The sequence below is a fragment of the Diplotaxodon limnothrissa genome, linkage group LG13 (assembly GCF_057381915.1).
Source record: "Diplotaxodon limnothrissa isolate DT_005_m linkage group LG13, D_limnothrissa_male_GT1.1, whole genome shotgun sequence".
In the NCBI taxonomy this organism is placed as follows: Eukaryota; Metazoa; Chordata; class Actinopteri; order Cichliformes; family Cichlidae; genus Diplotaxodon; species Diplotaxodon limnothrissa.
Window position 1 is genome coordinate 7,814,043 of NC_140608.1, and position 21,308 is coordinate 7,835,350.

General features: G+C 38.3%; 1 protein-coding gene across 2 annotated transcripts; it reads left to right on the forward strand.

Annotated features, from left to right (window-relative positions):
* Positions 1-212: 212 nt before the first annotated feature.
* wapla (WAPL cohesin release factor a) lies at positions 213-17,713 on the forward strand. Of its 2 annotated transcripts, none has more exons than XM_085369735.1 (20): positions 213-482; positions 1,101-1,514; positions 1,677-2,385; positions 3,469-3,767; positions 3,968-4,101; positions 5,253-5,348; positions 6,580-6,741; positions 7,295-7,431; positions 8,830-8,941; positions 9,681-9,911; positions 10,416-10,527; positions 10,651-10,748; positions 11,052-11,128; positions 11,598-11,773; positions 12,066-12,181; positions 12,301-12,516; positions 13,212-13,413; positions 14,896-14,984; positions 15,085-15,180; positions 16,153-17,713. In XM_085369735.1, exons 2-20 carry the CDS (start codon positions 1,127-1,129, stop codon positions 16,216-16,218), a joined length of 3,516 nt encoding a protein of 1,171 aa, XP_085225861.1. In that variant the 5' UTR covers positions 213-482; positions 1,101-1,126; the 3' UTR covers positions 16,219-17,713. The 2 variants fall into 2 exon arrangements, with proteins under 2 accessions (XP_085225861.1, XP_085225862.1); XM_085369736.1 differs by having other exon boundaries at positions 3,971-4,101.
* Positions 17,714-21,308: the final 3,595 nt, after the last annotated feature.

Below are 21,308 nucleotides of genomic sequence, written 5' to 3' on the forward strand. Positions count from 1 at the left end.
TTCTCTTTGGCACGTCTTCAAGTTCAACCCAAGTAATGTGGTCCTCTTGCGCCCCCTATTGTTTGTTTTGGTTTAATTTTTAAACCAATCGAAGTCGCGTTTGCTCACAAAGTCTCAACGCACAGGAAACCTTTCCTGTTGCTGGTTGGTCGATTGCCTTCGACCAGCCCTTTACATGAGGGTCTTGCCAAGCATCGAGGAGGGAGGGGATATTTTAATGGCCGTCCGTAGCACTACAAAATGCAAAAAGTCCGGATTATCTACCATATATAGACTGTTACAGGCACCGATGCGTTAAGTACGCATTTCTGTGTTGATAAGCATCGCTGCGTGGACATATTCGGAATAGAGATGTCTTTGTAATGGTGTTTGTACTCTGCTGAGCGGACTTTACCCGCTTGATTTGTGTGCGAGTGGGAAATCAGGCCTAGCCGGCTGGCTAAAAAACAAGCGGACGGTTAGCCTTTCGCTGGAGTTAAAAGGTAACACTGCATTATTACTCATTTGTAATTACGGACGATTTCTGCACCATAGTATTTCCATTCAGACCATTACGTCAAAAGACTAAAACTTGTTTCAAACGCAAGGTTTCTGACATTTGAGGCAGCCAGGTGAGAAATGTAAACAGACTTACGTTAGCATAGTTAGCCATGTTAAGCTAATGGCTAGTGGCTAACTTTATAGTAGTTAACTTTACAAACAAGGGCTGACTGAGCTAGAGTTAACACAGTACTTAGCTGTCCTGTAAGTATGTGCTGATAGGTAAAGAGTTTCAAATTGTATTAAAGTTGCTCTAAATCGTTCACGCTTTCTGTCGTGTTGCTCACATTTACCGATGATGGTTTGGAAAGCTATACCGCTTGAGCTAGCTATGCTAACTTTGTGCGCTACCAGCCAACAGCTGAAACATAACTTAGCCGGATTAATATAAATAACATTCCCCAAACCACTCATGACGATTACAGCCTGTTTTTGTTTTATGTTTTTTTTTAAACACTCCTTTGCTAAGTCGTTCGTATCAATTTAAGTGCGCAGATTATAATGTTCTTGATGATCTATTGGTATAGTAAACGTTTTATTGTCTCTGCTGCTGTTCACAGGGAATATGTAACATAGAGCAGCCAACATGACATCCAGATTCGGCAAAACGTACAACCGCAAAGGTGGGGAGGCTAACTCGAAATTTGAGGAGGTCTTTTCCAATAAAAAGCCCACTCTGACCACCAAATGGGGGGAGACCACCTACAAGGCTCAGCTCGGAGCCAAACGGCCTTTGTTAAAACCTGACGTTTCTGAGGTCCCCAAAAGGCCCAGGCTTGAGGACAGTGATAGTGAGGAAGACCCGTTTGGCTTTGACAGTGATGAAGAGTCCAAGACTGTAACCTCCCACAACGTGTCGCAGGCAAAAGTTGCTGAAGGGGAGGTGATGAAGACCACCACAGTGCAAAGCACTGGGACAGCCGCTGTTGTGACTTATGCACAGTCCTCTGCATGTTCAACAGCCACATTCATGAGTAAGTTTTCATTTTTTTCCATGCACTTTTTTAAACTCCTTATCCAAATTTATTTTAACCTGCTTATTTAAGTTTTACAGTGATTTCTAACTATTATAGAAGCATAGTAGTTCCTGTCTTTTGTTTAAACAAACCTGCATTTATCTTCTCTTTTGTTCAAAGGCAAACAAAAAACAGAGGAGAAAGTAGGTAAAAATAACCAGCCGTGGTACAAAAGTGAATCACAGAGCAGCCAGAAACCTGCATGGGGGACCTCTTTGTCAAGCACAGTCCTCTCTGATGATCAGAACTTCTCCCAGAGGTCCACCTCCTCCTCTCCTAATATAGACACATCTGTTAAACTGTTCACTGATGTGCCAGGTGGTAGCAGGGACTTCCAATCCTCATCTTCTTGTGATGGCTTGCTGTCAGATGAAATGAAAGGTGCAGAGGTGGAGCCTTCAGCGGAGGCCCCACCAGAGCCAGTGGACAATATTCCCCCTTCCCCATTTACCCTGAGGGCCTCAAATTGCAAAAAATACCAGCGGCCAGGCCGTCCTGACAAATCATCGTCTGAACTTGCAGAAAGTAACAGCAACAAGTCCACTGATGGTGCAAGTGCCCAAGATAAGCCCAACAGTGCCCTTTCTGCTGGTGCAAGTAGTACTGCTGCCAGTGCTAAAACAGCAGCCAAGCCTGTGGGAAGGGGTGGTGGGAGGGTACGGGACTACACGGTTCTCCACCCTTCCTGCCTGTCAGTGTGCAATGTCACCATCCAGGACTCAATGGAGCGGAGCATTGACGAACTGGTCAGCCTCGCTCCCCCAGCTGACCTTGGAGAAGCAGGGCAGATGAAGAAGAAATCAGATACACCACCACCCAAACCTACTAGGTAAGGCTGATAGTTCTGTGTCTTAAAAGCCACATTGCAGGGAGAATTCTCAAAATACTATGTTCTGAATTCTTATTTAAACAATTGTAGCCTATCCACCATTGCTAATTACATGGATGGGTGACTTGAGTATATTTTCTTGTGTCATTCAAGATTTTGTTTTTGTAGTAAATATTTTCAGGTTAAATATTTATTACCGTGTATACACGATACCATAAGGCAGCCATCATGTGGTAGGTTAGTAATTTAAATATAATAATACATACTACCTTATATCTTACTTCATTGTGTGCTCATACACACTTTGCTTTATCTCTCACTAGTACTGGGTCTTATAAAAATGTCATTCATTCATATTCTGAGGAACAAAGTGCAGACGCTACTGAAGTTCAGGTTTAATAAAGATTTCATTGGCACTTAGATTATGCTTTCATGTATCGTATTGTTATACATTTATTGGCCAGACTTTTGCTCTGAAAGAATGTGCTTTACCTTGATGTGTCCCTGGCTTTAAAATTCAAAGTTTCGGGTCATACTTTGAAGTTTGATATGTTCTTGCGCTTTCATTTCATTGCTTTTGAGAGGCAGGTCGGATTGAATCACCAGTGGCAAGAGAGGCAGCAGGGAGTGAACCTTTAGTTTGTTAGATTAATGTTAAATCCCCTCTAACAAGTCAAAATGGCAGATGGTGGCAAAAATGTGTGCTCTGTCTGTGTCATTGTGTGTGTGATCTCATCTCATGTCAGCCATTTATACGGAATTAACTTGATAAGAATTATTTTTAAACTAAACTATTGACATCAACTATTTGGAGAAACGTGCATTAGTGTTTGTTCTATATTGTAAAGTCTACAGTTTTTTAGATGTCTCTAAACAGTAACATTTATTGACAAAAAAGCTTTCTATTCACTCAGCTAATTAATTTTAGGCACCCACTTTGAAATCCCATTTTCTTTTCTTTGTTTCTACAAAATAGTTTTTTCTTTGTCCTGCTTCAGTTTCTATCTCCTTTGAAAAATCCCATAAGGCACAATACTTCAAAACAAAATAATCTAAAAAAAAATATATTCTTCTTGTTTGTAGGTTCAGACCCACACAGACAAAGACCAAGAAGACCAAGACCGAGACCAAGCTAGAGTTCTTTGGCTTTGAGGACAAAGAGGACCAGGAGGGGGAGGAGGGTTCAGAAGCTGGCAAGAGTAGCTACAAGATCAAGTACTTTGGCTTTGATGACCTGAGTGAGAGTGACAGTGATGATGAGAGCTCCCAAGCCAAAGAAAAGAAGGCCAGGAAGGCAGCCGCAGCCTTAGCTGCTTTGAGCTCCAGCGTGGATAGCCCTCATACCAGTGACTCTCAAGACAGTCATGCTAGCAGTAATACAGGTAAAAGCAGTCCTTAAAAACAGATCTGGTGTTGGTGTAATTGTCATTTTATTGCATGATCCAATGTAACGACATAAACTTCAAACCTCTCTTTAAATTAGAAGTGCTTGGATGACCCACTTTGGTTAATATTCCATCCATTTACAAACTCATGCTTTTTTTTCTTTTCCCTTTAATCATCAACAATCTGGTTTATCCAGCAGATGCCTTTGACTTTTCCGATGACTCAAGTCCTGGTGGTACCGAGGGCCAGAAAGCACGCTCAGGGAAGCCAAGTGACAAATCCAAGGACGTCGGCAGTGGACTGAAAAAGATTTTCAGTGGACCCAAAAAGGTATTTAAGCATGTTTTAAAATTGGCCGTGTGTTTCTTGGCTCGCTTTTCAACCAAATGTTTTCTTTGTCCTGTGCCATCCAGTGTCTTTGAATATTTGCCCATGAGACTTTTTTTTTTTTTTTTTAACAACTGCATAGACAAGGGATAGGCACAAACCTTTTAACTGCAGTCTGATCAATCTAAGTGTCTCAGTACAAGTCATCTAGCACTTTTGATGACCTTACTCCTGACCAGGGTTTAAAGCAGGTCTGACACGTCTTGGCTTATTGATGTTTAGATGACATTTACATAACAGAATGCCCAGCTTGTCTGAAAATAGCCTGAGATAACGAGAGTGAGGAGAGCATCAGAGAAAAATAGAGCAAGTGGGCGGGTAAGAGGCTCGACTGAAAACTAAATTTATATGGTTGTCATTTTATGTAATCCAATTCTGTGATTCAGCAGTGATGCAGGTTAGAACTACAGTCAGAGACTTAAGGCATTGAACTGTGATGCCCAGGGAATAACTTTTGACAGCAGTCTCATTTGAATCCCATAAATGTGCGTTCAGTAGCATGCATGGGTTTCCACTTTGAAGGGGATTTGGATATTACCTCTTCATCAGGCACATATTTTCTCATAACTCTGCTTTGATTTGTAATGCTGTGCTGTTTTGTGTAATGCCCACATTTTCTCTCTTTATCTAGATCATGTTTTGAAGTGGCTTTGGGTTATTTGTAGTGTGTCTTACTAATTCTGTGTAGTTATTCTTTCTACTTCCTCAGCAAAACTTCCTACATTGTCTTTGTACGATATAATTGAGTTTCACAATCTGTCATTTTCAGGAAATGTTTTGTGCTGCTTGGGGACTGTTGTGTTCTACACTGAGGCTGCTGTTGTCTTAGTATATCAACATGAATTCAGCATGCAGTGTTTATGGGTTCAGTTCTGCTCATTTACAGCTGGAACGTGGTATTCTTTAGAGAATAAAATATTGGCATATAGGTTGTTGTTGTAATTTTTTTAATTTATTTTTTTTAAACTGTCATCACTGAAATGCACCAATCTGAAAGCACCATCAGTATTTTCTTATGCCAGCTGTTAGTAATCACTAAATATGTGTATCCGTTTAGTTAACTGACAAATTTTTAAGTTCTTGCTGTGTTTCAGTCTCCTGCTAAAGCTGTGTACAATGCTCGCCACTGGAACCAGCCCGAACCTGAAGAAATGCCTGTGCCTCCAGTCTCTCGATCTCAGACTGCTCCGGTAAGATACTGTATTTTGCCTGTAGACTGTAGACTGTTAGTAAAAGATGGACAGAATGTGGCATCATCTATTAGCTTCTTAAACCTGCATTTTGAAGCCATAATATTTGTGTTTTAGCTGCTGGTATGTTGACTTTGTTGATGTAGAGACCATATTTAGGCCAGTTGGTGGGGTGCTAAATCATCAGCTGATCCTAGCAAAGCACAAACACGGGTATCTGCTTATTAACAGAATTATAATACTTGAATTTCAGTCACTGAAACTGAATATCAAACTTTTCGGATGGGCTGTGCCACCTGGCAAGCCATATTACTCATCAGATAAGTACATTAAAAATGCTTCAAAAGTTCAGTCTAGTCCAGTTGAGTACTGAAGGTAAAGTATTGCACAAAATCCACTGTAGCTAATGTTAGCACGCCTTTCAGTTTTAAGCTATAATAAAATGTCAATGTGAGCTATTAAAAAATCAGATATTATGGGGGAGGAAGTTGGCTATGTAGACTAAATCTGTTCTTTGTGCCAGGTGTTCTTTTCATGGCTGAAGCTAGGCATTTTAAAATACCACAAGTCAATCACACATTGATTAATTTTGGAGCCAAACTCAAATTGCTATAAGAGAAGCCACAGTTTTTTTTCCCTCGTCTTAATTTTTCAGCAAGGTTACTGCTTGGTTTACTTGTCAGGAACTGGAACAAAAATGTAAATCTGTCATTGTGAGTAAAGAGTGTATTTGTATGTTTAAAGTTCTCATTAGGGTGTATACATTCATTTTGCACAGAGAGGGTAAACACTATTACTGGGTTATTATGTAAAGAAAATGCTATTAACTAGCGCCATTTATTTGTGTTTGTGTTCTTAATGTCCACATATTAGGATACTGTTTACTGGTCTCTTAGTAGTCAACAATTTCTGTATTAATTGCTCTAATTAGTATTGCTGTTCAAGTGAAATTACTTTTCCAGGCAAGTGAAGTTTGCTTGTATGTTTTGTATTGAATTACCCCAATGGAAATAATGTTTGTTTAGAGACTAGCTAATCAGACTCTGGCGACTGGGATTTAAAAGTTATTGTTAACTTTGCACTACCTCGTCTGACATCTGTTAACAGCACTTATTAAAGACTTGTGTGGTTAACAGACTGTTCAGCTGTGGTAAATCTTGTGGACATGTCATTAAACAGATTTTGTTGCTTTGGTATGAGCCCCGTTTCTCAGCTTCTTTTTTGTCCTTAGGCTATTTTATCGAGCAGCAGCAAGGACAGCAACTCCCATAAAGATGACGGCTTGTTCAAAGCTCCTCCACCGCCACCCAAAGTCATTAAGTCAGAGACCATCCCCACACGACTCAACCAGGATATTGTCACAGCACTCAAATGCAGAAAAGAAGACAAGGAGGTGAGTCCAGGTTACACAGATTTGCTGAGTAACAGCAGTTGTTAGATAAATCTTTCTGATCAGTTTTTACTTCACATTTTGTTTGCTTGCCAGTATGAATTACCCCTAGCCCCCCCTTTTCCCCCCTTCCTTTTTAAACACTCAGCCAGTGAAGGGTTGGCATTCATTTGATGTGTGCCAGTGCTACTCCCATACAGCTTGTGTCATTTACAGATGGGCCTTCTGGCCCCAGATCAGGCTGTTAGCCACAGATCCCCTGAGGTTAAATGGCTTCAGCTACACTAAGCTGTCACCACACACTGATTCTGTTATAAACCCAGGTCCTCCATCCTGTGTCGTGCTGAGCCCCCTCACAGTGTGACTGCTGATATAGATATACATACAGTGTCAACTGCTGATCATACTGACCTGAAGCTTTTGCTGGCTGTGAAACCAATAGAGGAATTTAGAAATGTGAGCAATTTGCTGTGTGTGTGTGTGAGCAATTTGAGGGTCTGGACAGATGCAGTGCTTCTCAATTAGCTACAATTAACCCCATTTCCCTTACTACCAGCTGTATACTGTGGTGCAGCATGTGAAACACTTCAACGATGTGGTGGAGTTTGGAGAGAATCAAGAGTTCACAGATGATTTTGAGTACCTGGAGACGGGGCTCAAGAGTAGTCAGCCGCTCAACACAAGATGCCTTAGGTAAGTTTAATAACCAGCTGGGAATTTTTCTTTGTTGTGTTGTAGAGGAACATTTCTATATTTGGTCTGATTTTAATTTCTTTTTTGTGACTTGCTAAATGTTACTTAGTTTACAAAGTTCAGTGACTGGTACAAGCATATGCCAGTTAATATTTCATAAAAGTACCTAAAACCAAAATTCATAAAGTAAGTTATTATTCTTGCAACAAAGTAGTAGGAGGTAGAAAACGCAGAGTTAATACTTTAAAAACAAGCACAGATGATCAATTTTAATTGAATTGCACTCCAGCCCAGAGACTTCATGTGTAGCTAAAGTTCTCAATCATTTCTGTCCCTTTGCATTTGCTCGCCTCCCTTCCACCGTTGTGCCTCAGCCTGTTAATCACATTTTACTTCCAATTGTGATTTTTCACTTGCAGCGTTTATGAATAATAAAAAAAAAAATATCCAAGATTAAACTAATATTGTTCTGCGTTCATTTTCACAGCATTGCTCTCTCATTGAAACCATGAAAAAATAATTATTGATCATGTGTCACTGATTAACTAAATGTGATAACAAAATCACATTTAGTTAAAACATTGAAACTATGATGTAAATCACACTTCTTATCCAATGTTTTCATAGGATTTAAGTGATTTTATTCATAATTTAAACTAGAAATGCAGTACAGGTAGTTAATGTGTGGCCATACACCACACCCAATCCGATATTTACATTATGTCTGGGCTAATATATGTAAAACATTAGCACTTCTGAAGGTGTCTCACACCTGGGACACCAACAAGTTTTCACTGTATGTTTACAATGTTGTACATCAAACTGGTCAAGTAATGACTGAAGAGCTTCAAATAACTGTCATAATGAGTTGAGATGATGATGATGATAATAAAATTATAATTAACTATAATAATAAACTAAATTAGTTTTACATTGTATTTTTTTTTTTCGTCCTATAGTCTTTTTTTTGTATTTATTTGTTTTTACTTATTGCTACCTATTGAATAAATTGGACATTTTTTTTTATTTGTGATATATGAAGTTACAGAATTAGAAAGGTGATGTTTAAGTCAACACTGACATTTCCTTACACATAAAAGAATCATTCCCAGTCTCTTTCTCACACTGAGAAAAACAGCTTAATAATTTAATGCTTGCATTGGATCCATGCTGTGCATCAGCAGAAAGCCAAAGTCAGGCTGTTGTTGTTTTATACCATTAGAACATTGGATTGATGCATAGCATGGGCAACATTGAAGCCTTAGTCTTTAAATCTTTCCCTATATTTCTTTAGTTTGCCATTTGTGACATTTTAATTTAAAAGTAGGCTGATTTCATTGTCATAAATCTATCTTTAACATTCCCTCTATTCTCCACTTTCCTCCCTCATTTCTCCAGTATAATCAGCCTGGCCACACGGTGTGCCATGCCCAGTTTCAGGATGCACCTGAGGGCAAGAGGGAAAGTCGCACAGGTCTTCAAAATGCTCAACGATGCTCCACAACACCCGGTCAGTCAAAGTTTTGTTTTTAATTAATTATTTTTTTGTCACCTCCTGCCACAATCTCTTTCTATCATCTCCCTTGAAGTTTTGACAGATGGTAATACAATGTTTGAATAACTTGTGCTTTCACAATTTATTTTGTGACATGAACCATTACTTTTCCATCTAAGATGAAGTGTTGAATCACGAGCCCTGTTTCTTCGGTATTAAATTATCAAAATGCAAGAAGAGTGCAAGGAGACCTCAGTAGTTATTCAAATGACATCCCAGGGTTAGATATGCACACGTATAAATAGGTTTGTGATTTTATTTTTTGCTCAACAAGTAGGTTTTCTGTTGTTAATGTAGTGTCTTAAAATATATTAGTCTTTCCTTTAAATAAGCGAAGAGCTTGTGGTGGGTATTATGTTTTTATGATATGGCAGTATTTGTGACCGGATGGACCTTTTTTGATGTCAGTTTGTCTTAATCTTTATTTTATTTATTTCTTTTGTGTGTATTTTCTGTTTTTCTCTTGGTGCTGTTTTTAACATATTCTTTGTATTCTGGTTGTAATCCTTGACTGAATAGCACTTTGAATCAACTCATGTTGTTTTTATATATATCTAAGTATAAATTTTGTAATTTTGAGAACTATGTAGTGAAAGTGACACACAATAAGCTTTTTCTTACTGATCCAGAGCTTTCTCCATATGATCTACACTGCCTGCACCCCTTTGTAAAACCTGATCTGTCATTTTATCAGAACCTCGCTCTGTGCACGGCTGCACTGATGTACATTTTGAGCCGGGATCGTCTTAACATGGATCTGGACAGGGCATGTCTGGAGCTAATGATCAAGCTGCTGGAACTAGACCAGGACTACTCGGGTCACCAGGATCAGCTCACAGCAAAGGAGATGGCAAAGGTCAAAGAGAAGATCAGGAAATTGTGCGAGACTGTGCACAACAAGCACCTTGACTTAGAAAACATCACGGTAGGTTGTCCATCAATAAAGAAATCATAACATCATCACATAACTGGTGAATCTTGGATTTAATCAGTAACCACAGTCTCTTGTTCATATATTTATTGAATAAGCAACACTATGTACATTTTTAAACTACTTTAATGGAAAGGTTTTTCATAAAAATATAATCTGTCAGTCTGACCTCTTTGTATGCACCCCCTTCTGCATGCAAATACACTAATCTTACTGCAGCTCAGCTGTCAGTTTTGACCTGTCACAACTGATCGACAATATTTCAGTCAGAAAAGTTGCTGATTTGATAAAATGACAGCATTAATATTACATATGCTTTACTACCTAGTAATGTTTTCTTGGTGAACTGGTTTATATTTCTTCTTATCAAGCTTAATTAGGGGGGAAAATGTGTGTTTTAGTGTAGACGACTTTTACAATAGTGGGTTTGTAATACAAGCATACATAAAATTCCAGTGATGTTTTTTTAAAACATGCTTCTGTCCTCTATCCCTGCAGACAGGGCACCTTGCCATGGAGACACTTCTGTCGTTAACCTCCAAGAGAGCTGGTGATTGGTTCAAAGAGGAGCTCCGGCTACTGGGAGGCCTGGACCATATTGTTGACAAAGGTGGGTGTTGGATACTAATGTGCTCAAAGCCATGCTGTACAGTGCATATGTGTATACCTATGCAACGATTTTGTTTGTCACGGTTTGTAATTGCCACATGTCGTGTGTGTTGCATTGCCACAGTGAAAGAGTGTGTTGACAACCTGAGCCAAGAGGATGACAAGGAGAACCTTGTAGCATCTTTATGGGGGGCTGAGAGGTGTCTGAGAGTGCTTGAAAGTGTAAGTACAGTTCTGTCAAGTTGGATTCTCTCTTGCACCAAAGTCACACTAGAGTGAGCCTCAAGGACAACAGTAATTGAGTACTAAGCTGTGAATTGGCTGGTGACCTTTGTTACCCGATTAAATGCCTCTGCTTAAAGCACTGAATGTGTCTTTATCAGCTATATCTTAAAATGCCATTCAGCTTTCCGAGCTAAACATAAAGGGTCTCCCTTAATTTTGTGTTTCTTGTCTTGTTTTCAAGGTTCTTGGTGTACTTTTTCCCTCTATTGATTTCATTTCTCTTTCATCTCCTGCCAACAGGTTACAGTGCAGAACCCTGAAAATCAGAGTTACTTGATTGCCTACAAAGACTCTCAGCTTATTGTCTCCTCTGCCAGGTGAGCACCAGCTACTGCTTACAGCTATTATTGACTGTCTACAGACATACTGGGACACAGTGGCTATCGTGACAACAGGTCCTTTTCACTTTGTCTCTTTTACTTTTTGTAAGATCATTTTACTCATCATCACCTCGGGGCAATTCTAAAGCTTCTCATGCCCATCAAAAACAACATTAGGGCAAATAAAAATAATCCTAGGATAATAGATTTGGATAAAGGTAACCACACCGATAACCAGGTCTGTGGTTTCTAAAATTGATAGCAAAAGTTAGATCTTAGTTTTAACCATGGATTCTTCTTAGTTTGCATTCATGAACACAGTATATCGAAGATCAATTGTGCTCAAGCTCGTTGCACTTTCTGCATTTAGGATTATCTTTCCACTCTGCACTTTAATATTTTTCTTTATTTCTGTTATGTCACTTTTTACTTTCTGTCAACAATATCTTTTTCTTACTTTTATCAGAGCTTTGCGATACTGTGAGGATATGATCCAGCGGTACAGCAGGGCATTAAACAACACCTCTCTGTCTTCATCGGCTGCTGCACTGCCTCACTGCAGCTTCACAAATGTGGGAAAGGCGGTGGAGGACTGTATGAGGGCTGTTATTGGAGTGCTGCTCAACCTTACCCATGACAATGGTATTCTCATTCCTTTTTCTTTTCTTATACTATTTATGGAAAACTGCAAAAAACTCAATTTACTGTAGTTTTTTTGTTTGGATTGTAGTTCTATAAATATACAAAGATGAAATGGCTCATTGTGTACTTCTGTACAAAATGAATATATTCGTGTTAATGTGGTCAGCTAGAATTCAGTTGTATCTTGTATGATTATAGTCTGTACCGTGAGCTATAATATTCAGGTGCTTAGCAGGGAATCATGTTGACATGTGTGAGCAGAGGTTAATAATAAGGTTATTTTTGCCTACAGAGTGGGGAAGCACTAAGACGGGTGAACAGGATCAGCTAATAGTGACTGCTCTAAATTGTGTCCTTCAAGTCCCACGCTACATCCCCCAGGAGCAGCGATTTGACGTGCGTGTGCTGGTAAGGTTCTCTTCAACAACAGAAAACATCTTCGCAACGGCACAGTTGCTGACACGCTGTTTAGTAAGTTTATGTATGTATGTGAATGTCTCATTTGTGTATTCTGTGGTGTATACCAGGGTCTGGGTCTACTAATTAACCTTGTGGAGTACAGCTCCAGAAACCGCCACTGTCTGGTGGACATGGAGTACAATGTCGACGACACCTGTCTGGAAGACAGCCTCATGCAGCCTGCTGACCCAACGCAATCTGACACATTGGAAGAGTCAGCTGAGACTCAGGCAGATACGGCTGACAAGCCCAAGTCCTGCGGTGCTTTGGCTGCCCTGGTGAAGGTAGGAACTGTGCCAGAACTCATACATCAATATTTTAGCAGTCACTGGATGTGGCTCTCTTTTGTCTTTTTGTTTAAAAAATAAACCAAACCCCCACAAAACAATAGTTTAATACAGTTTAAAGAGCTGAATACATCTTTCCTATTCTTAATTTAAGCAGAAACAAAGTGATTGGGTGTTGTGTTGCAATTTCTTTTGTCTGTATCATAGAACTCGTGAACCACTCATTTACCTGGTAACACATCTTTCTCGGGAGTGTTAAACATCTCTTCACTGCTTTAAATGCACACCTCTGTTTGCTCACAGTATTAAGTAATAAGCAAGTGTAAGTAAATGCTTGCTTGTTTGTGGATTAAAATTTCAAAATTAGGTTTTTATTTAGGTTTTTCTTTTTTAATCAATGTCACTGCAGCCAGAGTTCTTGCAGATTTTCAAAAAGTCTGGAAACTTTTAAAGAAAAAAATGGCAATTAACCTCAAAATTACTTTTCATGCCCAAGTATTACAGGCTAGTTTCACAGTATTTGGCATGCCTATTTGCTTCCTAACTTTGCCAAGATGAAATACCTTTGCTGTCAAGCTAAACTGCCACTCTTTTATTCCCTTTGAATTATGAAAAATTTGCTGTGTTACTTGGCTCCTGTTTTTTGGCTTGTGTTTGGAGTTCACATCTGTTTATTTCCCCTGGAATCCCAGCTCTTCCTTGAGAGGGAGCGTGCTGCCATCCTGGCTGAGGCAAAGACTGACGACCTCATCAGTGAGGCCCCCAAACCGGCACTAGACCAAAGCGGAGAGTGGCAAGAGACATCAGGAGAGATCCAGTGGGTGGCATCCGAAACAAATGACAGCCAACCCGAGAAGAAAGAAGAGGAGGATGAAGAGTTGGACTTAAATAAAGGTAGATATTTTGGGGTTTGTGCATATATGAGGAGCTGTTTGTAGCTTTGAGTAAAATTACAATCCAAATAAATGCTGACTCAATTTAAGCATGAGTTAATAATATCTGCAATAAGGATGAAGATACCAGTAACTATAAAGCTTTGAAAAATATCCCTATTAAGAATTCATTAACCGAATCTCTAATAAGGCTATTAAGGGAGACCACACTTGTCTTCAATAACAAAAACTTGTTTTTAAAACTAATTTATCCAACATTGCTCAGTTCTGGCTTTTCAAATGACATTCTCGCTGAATTTTACACACCAAATGATTGGGGGTGAGGAGGGGGTAGATTCACAACATTTATCCATAATGGGAATAATTTCATTTATTAATCCATTCATCTTAAAATTCTGAGTTTTGTGTATAAGCTGTGTAAGAAATTGTGCAGACAAAGGAAGGGCAGTTTCCTTTGAGATGACATTTCCAGTTTTTCTTTTTAATGTTTCCCAAAGTTTTAAAACTTCTAGATCGACATGGAGAAACTTTTTCTTTTTTTTGAACTCATAGATTCCTGATCTTTAAATTACTATGGGTTAGGATGGCCAGGTCGCACCCGTGGGTGTGCGACCTGTGGGTGTGCCGAGTGGGGTTTTCCCCACCCGGCACACCCACATCCACCCAATATTTTAAAAATATGTCATTGATTATTCTCTGTCTGTGTCTTTGGTAGAATTTTATCTCGCTGCATCACTTTTTTTTTTTTTTCCCAAAGAAAGGAAAATTGTTAAAGAAAAATCAAAGTGCTGTCTTCACAAGTTAAGCTTGTTTATAAAAGCCTGAATATAACACATAATTTTCAAATTGCTTGCTCTTAGTTTTTATTTATTTATGCCATTTAAAAAAACAAAACAATGATTTTTATTGAAAATAACATGGGAACCCCATAAGTATATCTGGGGGGGGGGGGATTGTTACAAGTCTCCACCATACTTTCTCTGGTCATTGAGTGATGTTGTGTCAGTTTGTCATGCAAGATCAACAGCTCTTGTTGTTTTGCCTTCAATGTTCTTCTCAGGCTTTGATGTAGAGTGCTGCCATGATTTTTGGCAAATTGACTTCTACACTTTAATCTGTTTAGCTTTAGCCTTGATGCTTTTCTCAGCTGCGTCGTTAGTTTCTGCCACAGCGCATGCTTTGCATCATAACAGGCTTTGCTAATGAATAATGAAACCTGTGTCCAGCTATTGTTACAGTTGATTAGTTTTTGCAGCTCCATTGAAGTTTAGGTTGCGAAATACAAACCTTTGTTCTTTAGTACTTGCTAGTCCTTTGAATGTGACCTCCATGAGCACTGTAAAACAGGAGTTAATGTTACTCTTGTGAACATCATGGACTCATTGTTTTTAATGCTGTGTAGAAGTGTTGGGTGAGCTGATCAGTGAATTACAGCTAAATATATATTGGGAAACCTTGTCTTTCTCCTTTGTGGTTACTGCAGCTCTGCAGCACGCAGGCAAGCATATGGAGGACAGCATTGTTGCTTCATACACAGCCCTGCTGCTGGGCTGCCTCTGTCAGGGCAGCCAGGTAAGAACCGGTGCAGATTTATACATTTTGTTTTGTCCAGATCTTTAAAAAAAATCTATAATATGTGTTGTTGCTCACTTCCTTTTTTTGCCATCCTCAGATTAATGTGACTACTGTGAGAGAAAATCTACCTAAAGGAGATTTCTCCATCATGACAGAAATGCTGAAGAAGTTCTTGAGCTTCATGAACCTCACTGTGAGTGTGACTATTCAGATCAGCCCTCTGTTATCAGTGTTACGTGATGATGCATGTTGAGATTGACGAAGTTTAAAATGATCTACAGTTATGCAAATACATGATGAATTATACAGGCTCAACAAATCAAAGTGTTTTTCTTAAAAAACAAACAAACAAAAAATACTTATATTTTAGTGACAGTGTAGTGAAAATACTGACACTGAAGGTCTTCGTCCTTTTTTTTCCCCTCCTCCTAACGCCTCTGAGTGTTGATGCAATCCTTGGCTTCAGGCAAATTAAACTGAAGATACAAAAAGCCGTTTAATTGGACCCATTGAGCAAAAGCACATTTTTGTGCAGTGAAGTGGCTTGGATGAAATAAACATTCTTGAGGCCCAGTAATTCTGTACAATACCACATTTTCCCTTTTAGTTTCAAATAATTGCAGTTTTTCTATAGCTCAGTTCAGCTCCTTTCAGAACCCCCTAGAAAGTGAGTGAAATGCTGAGCCTTTATTTCTGTTTATTAATGAAATGACTTAGGAATTCAAAACATTTGAAAGATGAATAAATGAAAGCCTTTCTGATTGTTGCTCATCTTCCAAAAAATAAAAAGCTTATAGTAGCACTTGGCTTTTATGAAGTACTACTTCTTTATAATACTAAATGTATTCAACAGATTATTAACAATTCAATATTTTTTTATGTCCAAGAGGCATAATCGAAATGATAAAATTTGCAAAACATAATTTTCAAATAATTCAAGGATTCCTGTGATGCTAGCACTACCACGCCACAGATGTGTGTTTTGCAGCAGCTTTGATTGTGACACATCCTGTCAGAGCTGAAGATTGGAACCATCTGTTTCATAAACATCCCCTTTGAACAGAAGCATCCTGTTATCATCAGTGTTTGCATCGAGACCTCACAAGTAAAGTTGTTGGCATCCTCACACACTTGTTTTTGTTTTTCCTGTTCTGTCTCCACACAGTGTGCAATGGGCACCACAGGACAGAAGTCCATCTCACGGGTCATCGACTACCTGGAGCACTGTTAACAGACAGCAAACTATCGAGCTCTTACTCCGACTGCACATTAAACGGTTTCCAGGTTACTCTTGTTCTCCACTACCCATTAGAAGCCACAAGGGGCCATTGGAGTCTTAGCAGCATTCTCTTGACTTCACCTGATCAGCAGATGTTGCGATCACTCTAAACTCTGAGGAAAAAAGGCATACACTGACATGTGCGTAAACACACGCATACAGATATACACAAGTTTCACTCCCTGTCTGGAGCACAACCCGAACCAAAGCCCTTCTAGCTGACAGACATGCAGACAACTTCAGTTCCACTCGGCTAACAGCCCATTTAGAGTCAGATCCAGATTCATCCTCAGGTGAGAATCGGGCAGACGCGAGGCTACATCCCCGTAATCCGCGGAAAGTTAAACGAAGCAGACGTCTTCACACATCGTCCCGAGATGTGTGACGGTAGCAGGCCACTGAGGAGGAGTCTCCCGTTTGCTGCCGGGTCTTGATTTCTGGCTGCTTAGCTGGAGTGTGAACCACTGAATCAAATTTTATGGATCATTACATTTTCTTCTGTGCGTGTCCACGTCCAAGCCAAGGGTGAAATCATAGATTAGCATGAAATCATTTTCACAGACGTTTGAATGATGTGTCTGTACGTAAAACCTGTATGGAATGATTTTTGAATGCAAAATCCCATTGACTTACACATTTGCAATTGGCTTGAATGTTTAAGGGAAATCGAATTTCTAGCTTATTTTCTAAGCTTTTCATTTTGTGCCGAGTAATTTTTGGGAGCTTGATTTTTGTAGGCTTTGGCTCATTATATTTTTAGATTTTTCTTTTTGCCTTGAGGGCATTTCTCTACCAAAATTATGAGTTACTGTTAAAGAAATCAGGACTGCGTGACATACTGACTTTTAATAGGATGTCCGTTATTTGACTGGTGACGGCACTCGGAAAATTACGAGCTTTTCTAAAAGTTAGAATTCTTCTCAGCCGTTGTCTGTTTGCTCACATTTTAGTTTGTTTAGATTATTTAAAGTTCATTTAATTCAGCCGTGTGTAATTAGAGTACGCATTTAAACTCACTGGTATAACGTGATGGATTACTCAAAATTATGATTGTTGTGCTTCCTTTATGTTTGTAATGAAGTTATTTTTAATGTATTTAATTTAATGCGTTCTCCTCTTGTGTAAAATGCAAAGCCTACGTAATGAGATCCCAGTTGTGTCCAACATCGGCTCATTATAATCCACCCCTTGTGATACAGCTGTGTGGCTGGGCACAGCACATCTGAGTGGCTAAATTTATGCTTAAATTGTAGTTTTTAAACATCAATCACTAAAATATTATGCACATGTTGATCAACATAAGTGGGATGGGGTTAGGGGCAGAGATGGGCAGTAACGCGTTACTGTAATCCGATTACTTTTTTCGAGTAACGAGTAAATAAGGGATTACTATTGCAAAAACGGTAATTAGATTACCGTTACTTTCCCGTAGGAACACTGCGTTACTAAAACCGTGATTTTTTTTTTTTTTTTTTTTTTTTTTTTTTTTGCGAGAATGTCATGACAGTGACGTAAGCGAGTGCGACGTTCGTGACAACAGCTGTGTGCAGATCAACAATGGATCATATATTGAGTGTGGGAGAGAGTATGAGCGTGCAGCGTTTAAAGCGTGGAAGTACTGACCTTACTTTGAGTTTGATTCCATAAAAAGTGACAAAAACATTAGCATCCATCGTGCGTGGGAAGAAAACTTTTTTACAGCGAAAAAAAACCCTAAACTTCCGCGCAAGCACCGAGTAGCTACGACGTAATGAGAAACTCACAGAGAAACTCGCGGATTCTTCCACTGACCACTGCGGCACACCTGCACCAGGGTAAACCTCCGCCTATGCCACTCCTGCTTTACAGGTGAAAATAGAGCAACAGGACCGCTGAGTCTTTGACTTTATTTATTTTCTGCTGTGTTTTACTTGCATCTATTTGAAAGAGTGAGTGTAAACACAAAAAAAAATGTATTTTATGTGCTGGAATGTGCAGAAAATAGGTTTAAATATTAAACAAATTTCTTCCAGTCAGAGAATGTTACATATAATTAAATTTTTGCTTGATGCATAAAGTTAAAAGATTAAAACTGATAAAACAAGTTTTAAAAAGAGACTTTTCCATTTGATAACATTTTGTATGATGGATTATGCAGAAAAAGTAGAATTGGGCTGAAAGATCTATCGCTTTATCACCTATTCAGGTTGTAAATCGTGTTTTTAAAAAGTAACTAAGTAACTAAATAATTAATTACTTTTGAAAATAAGTATTCAGTAAAGTAATGAGATTACTTTTTGGGGAAGTAATCAGTAATTCGTTACTGATTACTTTTTTCAAGTAACTTGACCAACACTGGTTAGGGGAGTCTAATATTTTCCTGTGTCCAGCCACAAGCAGCTTCATGTTTTTGCTCATGATATGTTTGCATTGGATAACATGCATTAAGCTCCCATTTATTTATTCTATATTGGTGTCATTTAAGCCTTGATGATGATGTTGACCTGATCCTTGGAAAAGCCTCTGTCTTGTACTGCTCACATGTACGATCACTGATTTGAATGACAGCCATACCTGTAAAAACGTTAGTTTTATCTGCTTTGTAGGGCTGCAGTGAACAGAACTGCAACTGCATTTTACTGTTAATCACTTTGAGAAAAAAAAAAAAAATCTGGTCCGAATGTAAATACTCCTGTACATACCAGTTAATGGACATTTCAGATGCTTAGACTACTTTTTTCCCCTGAAGCTGATATTTTTATTTTATACAATATTTCTGAGTTGTTTTAAAAACAAAAATTGCAGGAAGAGGAAAAAAATGTTTGTACCCCTTTCAAGGACATTGTCTTTGGTTACATGTAAATAGTTGTATCTCAAAAAAGAAAAAAAAAAGTTGCTACTTTCAGTACACTCCCTATGTGGTTTCTTCCTTCTATTGTTTTCTTTCATTCTGAGCAAGTTGATTGATTGATTGAATCTTTATTTTGAACATGTTGAAAAAGTATAAAAAAAAAAAATAGAATTAAAAGAGACAAATGAACAAAGCAAACAAAAGGAAAACGAGCAACCACAACTCCAAATAACGTCCATGTTCAAAAAGGAGCAGGAAGAAGCATAAGCTTATTTAATCCCACCCCTTTTCCACTATCTAGTATCAATAGACTACAGAAATACCTCCTTGCAATTACATTATATGTTATGTGTAATTTTTATTTTTTTTTTTTTTTAAATATATACACATATATGTTTCTATCTATCCATACATACGTATATACACACATACGCACATATACACATTTTCAATAACCCCATTAACACCTGAAGGATACACAGCCTACAATTATATATATATATATATCCATACCAACAAACCCGTGCATGCGCACACACATGAAAATATTAGACAAGAACACCCTATCAAATCTCTACCTTTTCCCTGTACCCTGAAAAAACCATATCCTTAAACCGCTTTTTAAACTGCGCCATGCTTGGACATTGCTTCATATCTTTACTTAGTCTGTTCCACAGCTTCACTCCACACACAGAGATGCAAAAACTTTTTAATGTTGTACGGATACGAGGATGTTTTAAATTTAATTCCCCCCTCAAATTGTATCCCCGTTCCCTTTTAGAAAACATTTTTAGAATATTGTCAGGAAGCAGGTTATTTATTGCTTTATATATAATTTGTGCTGTGAGAAAATGAACCAGATCTGTGAATTTTAGAATTTTTGATTTTAAGAATAGTGGATTTGTATGATCTCTGTAACCAGTTTTATGGATTATCCTTATGGCCCTTTTTTGTAATATAAAGATTGATGATAGCGAACATTTGTAAGTATTGCCCCAAACCTCTGCACAGTAATTCAAATACGGTGCAATCAGGGAACAATAGAGAATGTGGAGTGATTTGTGGTCCAGAATGTGTTTTACTTTACTCAAGATTGAGACACTTCTTGAAATTTTGTTATGTATATGATTTATATGAGACTTCCAGTTTAATTTATCATCTATAATCACACCAAGAAACTTATGTTCAAGTACTCTTTCAATTTCCACACCATCTACATGAATCTGCACTTGTGCATTTCTAAGGGAATTCCCAAATAAGATAATTTTAGTTTTACTTAGATTTAGCGATAGTTTGTTCCTGTTAAACCATTTTTTAATTTTGCACATTTCTGAAGTAATTGTATCCAGCAGCTCCTTTAGATTCCCCCCAGAACAAAAAATATTTGTGTCATCTGCAAATAATACTAATTTTAATATATCAGATGCCTTACAAATATCATTTATATAAATAATAAATAATTTTGGACCCAGTACAGAGCCTTGTGGAACACCACAAGCAATGTCCAAGCATGATGAGGAATGGACACCCAGCTTCACAAATTGTTTCCGGTCACTTAAATAATTTTTCACCCATTGCAGTACAACCCCCCTAATCCCATACCGTTCCAGTTTATTAATTAATATGTCATGATTGATTGTGTCGAATGCTTTCTTGAGATCCAGAAATACTCCAGCTGCATACTGTTTCTGATCTATAGCATTCGTAATCTCCTCAATTGATTCGATTAATGCCAGAGATGTTGATCTTTTTGATCTGAATCCATATTGACTGTCAGAGAGTAATTTATATTTATCTAAGAATTTGTCTAATCGTTTATTAAACAGGTTTTCTAGGATTTTGGAGAATTGTGGTAGTAAAGAAACAGGCCTGTAATTTGTGAAGTGGCGTCTATCCCCGGTTTTATACAGCGGCACAACTTTAGCTATTTTCATTTTGTTTGGCACTTTTCCCGTCTGAAATGATAAGTTGCAAATATATGTTAGAGGTCCTACAATTCCTTCAATGACCTTCTTGACGATTTTCATGTCAATATCATTACAATCAGTAGATGTTTTATATTTACACATGTGTACAATGTCAATTATTTCTTTTTCCTCCACTGATGTGAGGAACATTGAGTTAGGGTTCCTATCAATCAGGTTTTCACTACAGTCTACTGATGGCAGTGACTCAGGAATTTGTTCTGCCAGTTTTGGTCCAATATTTACAA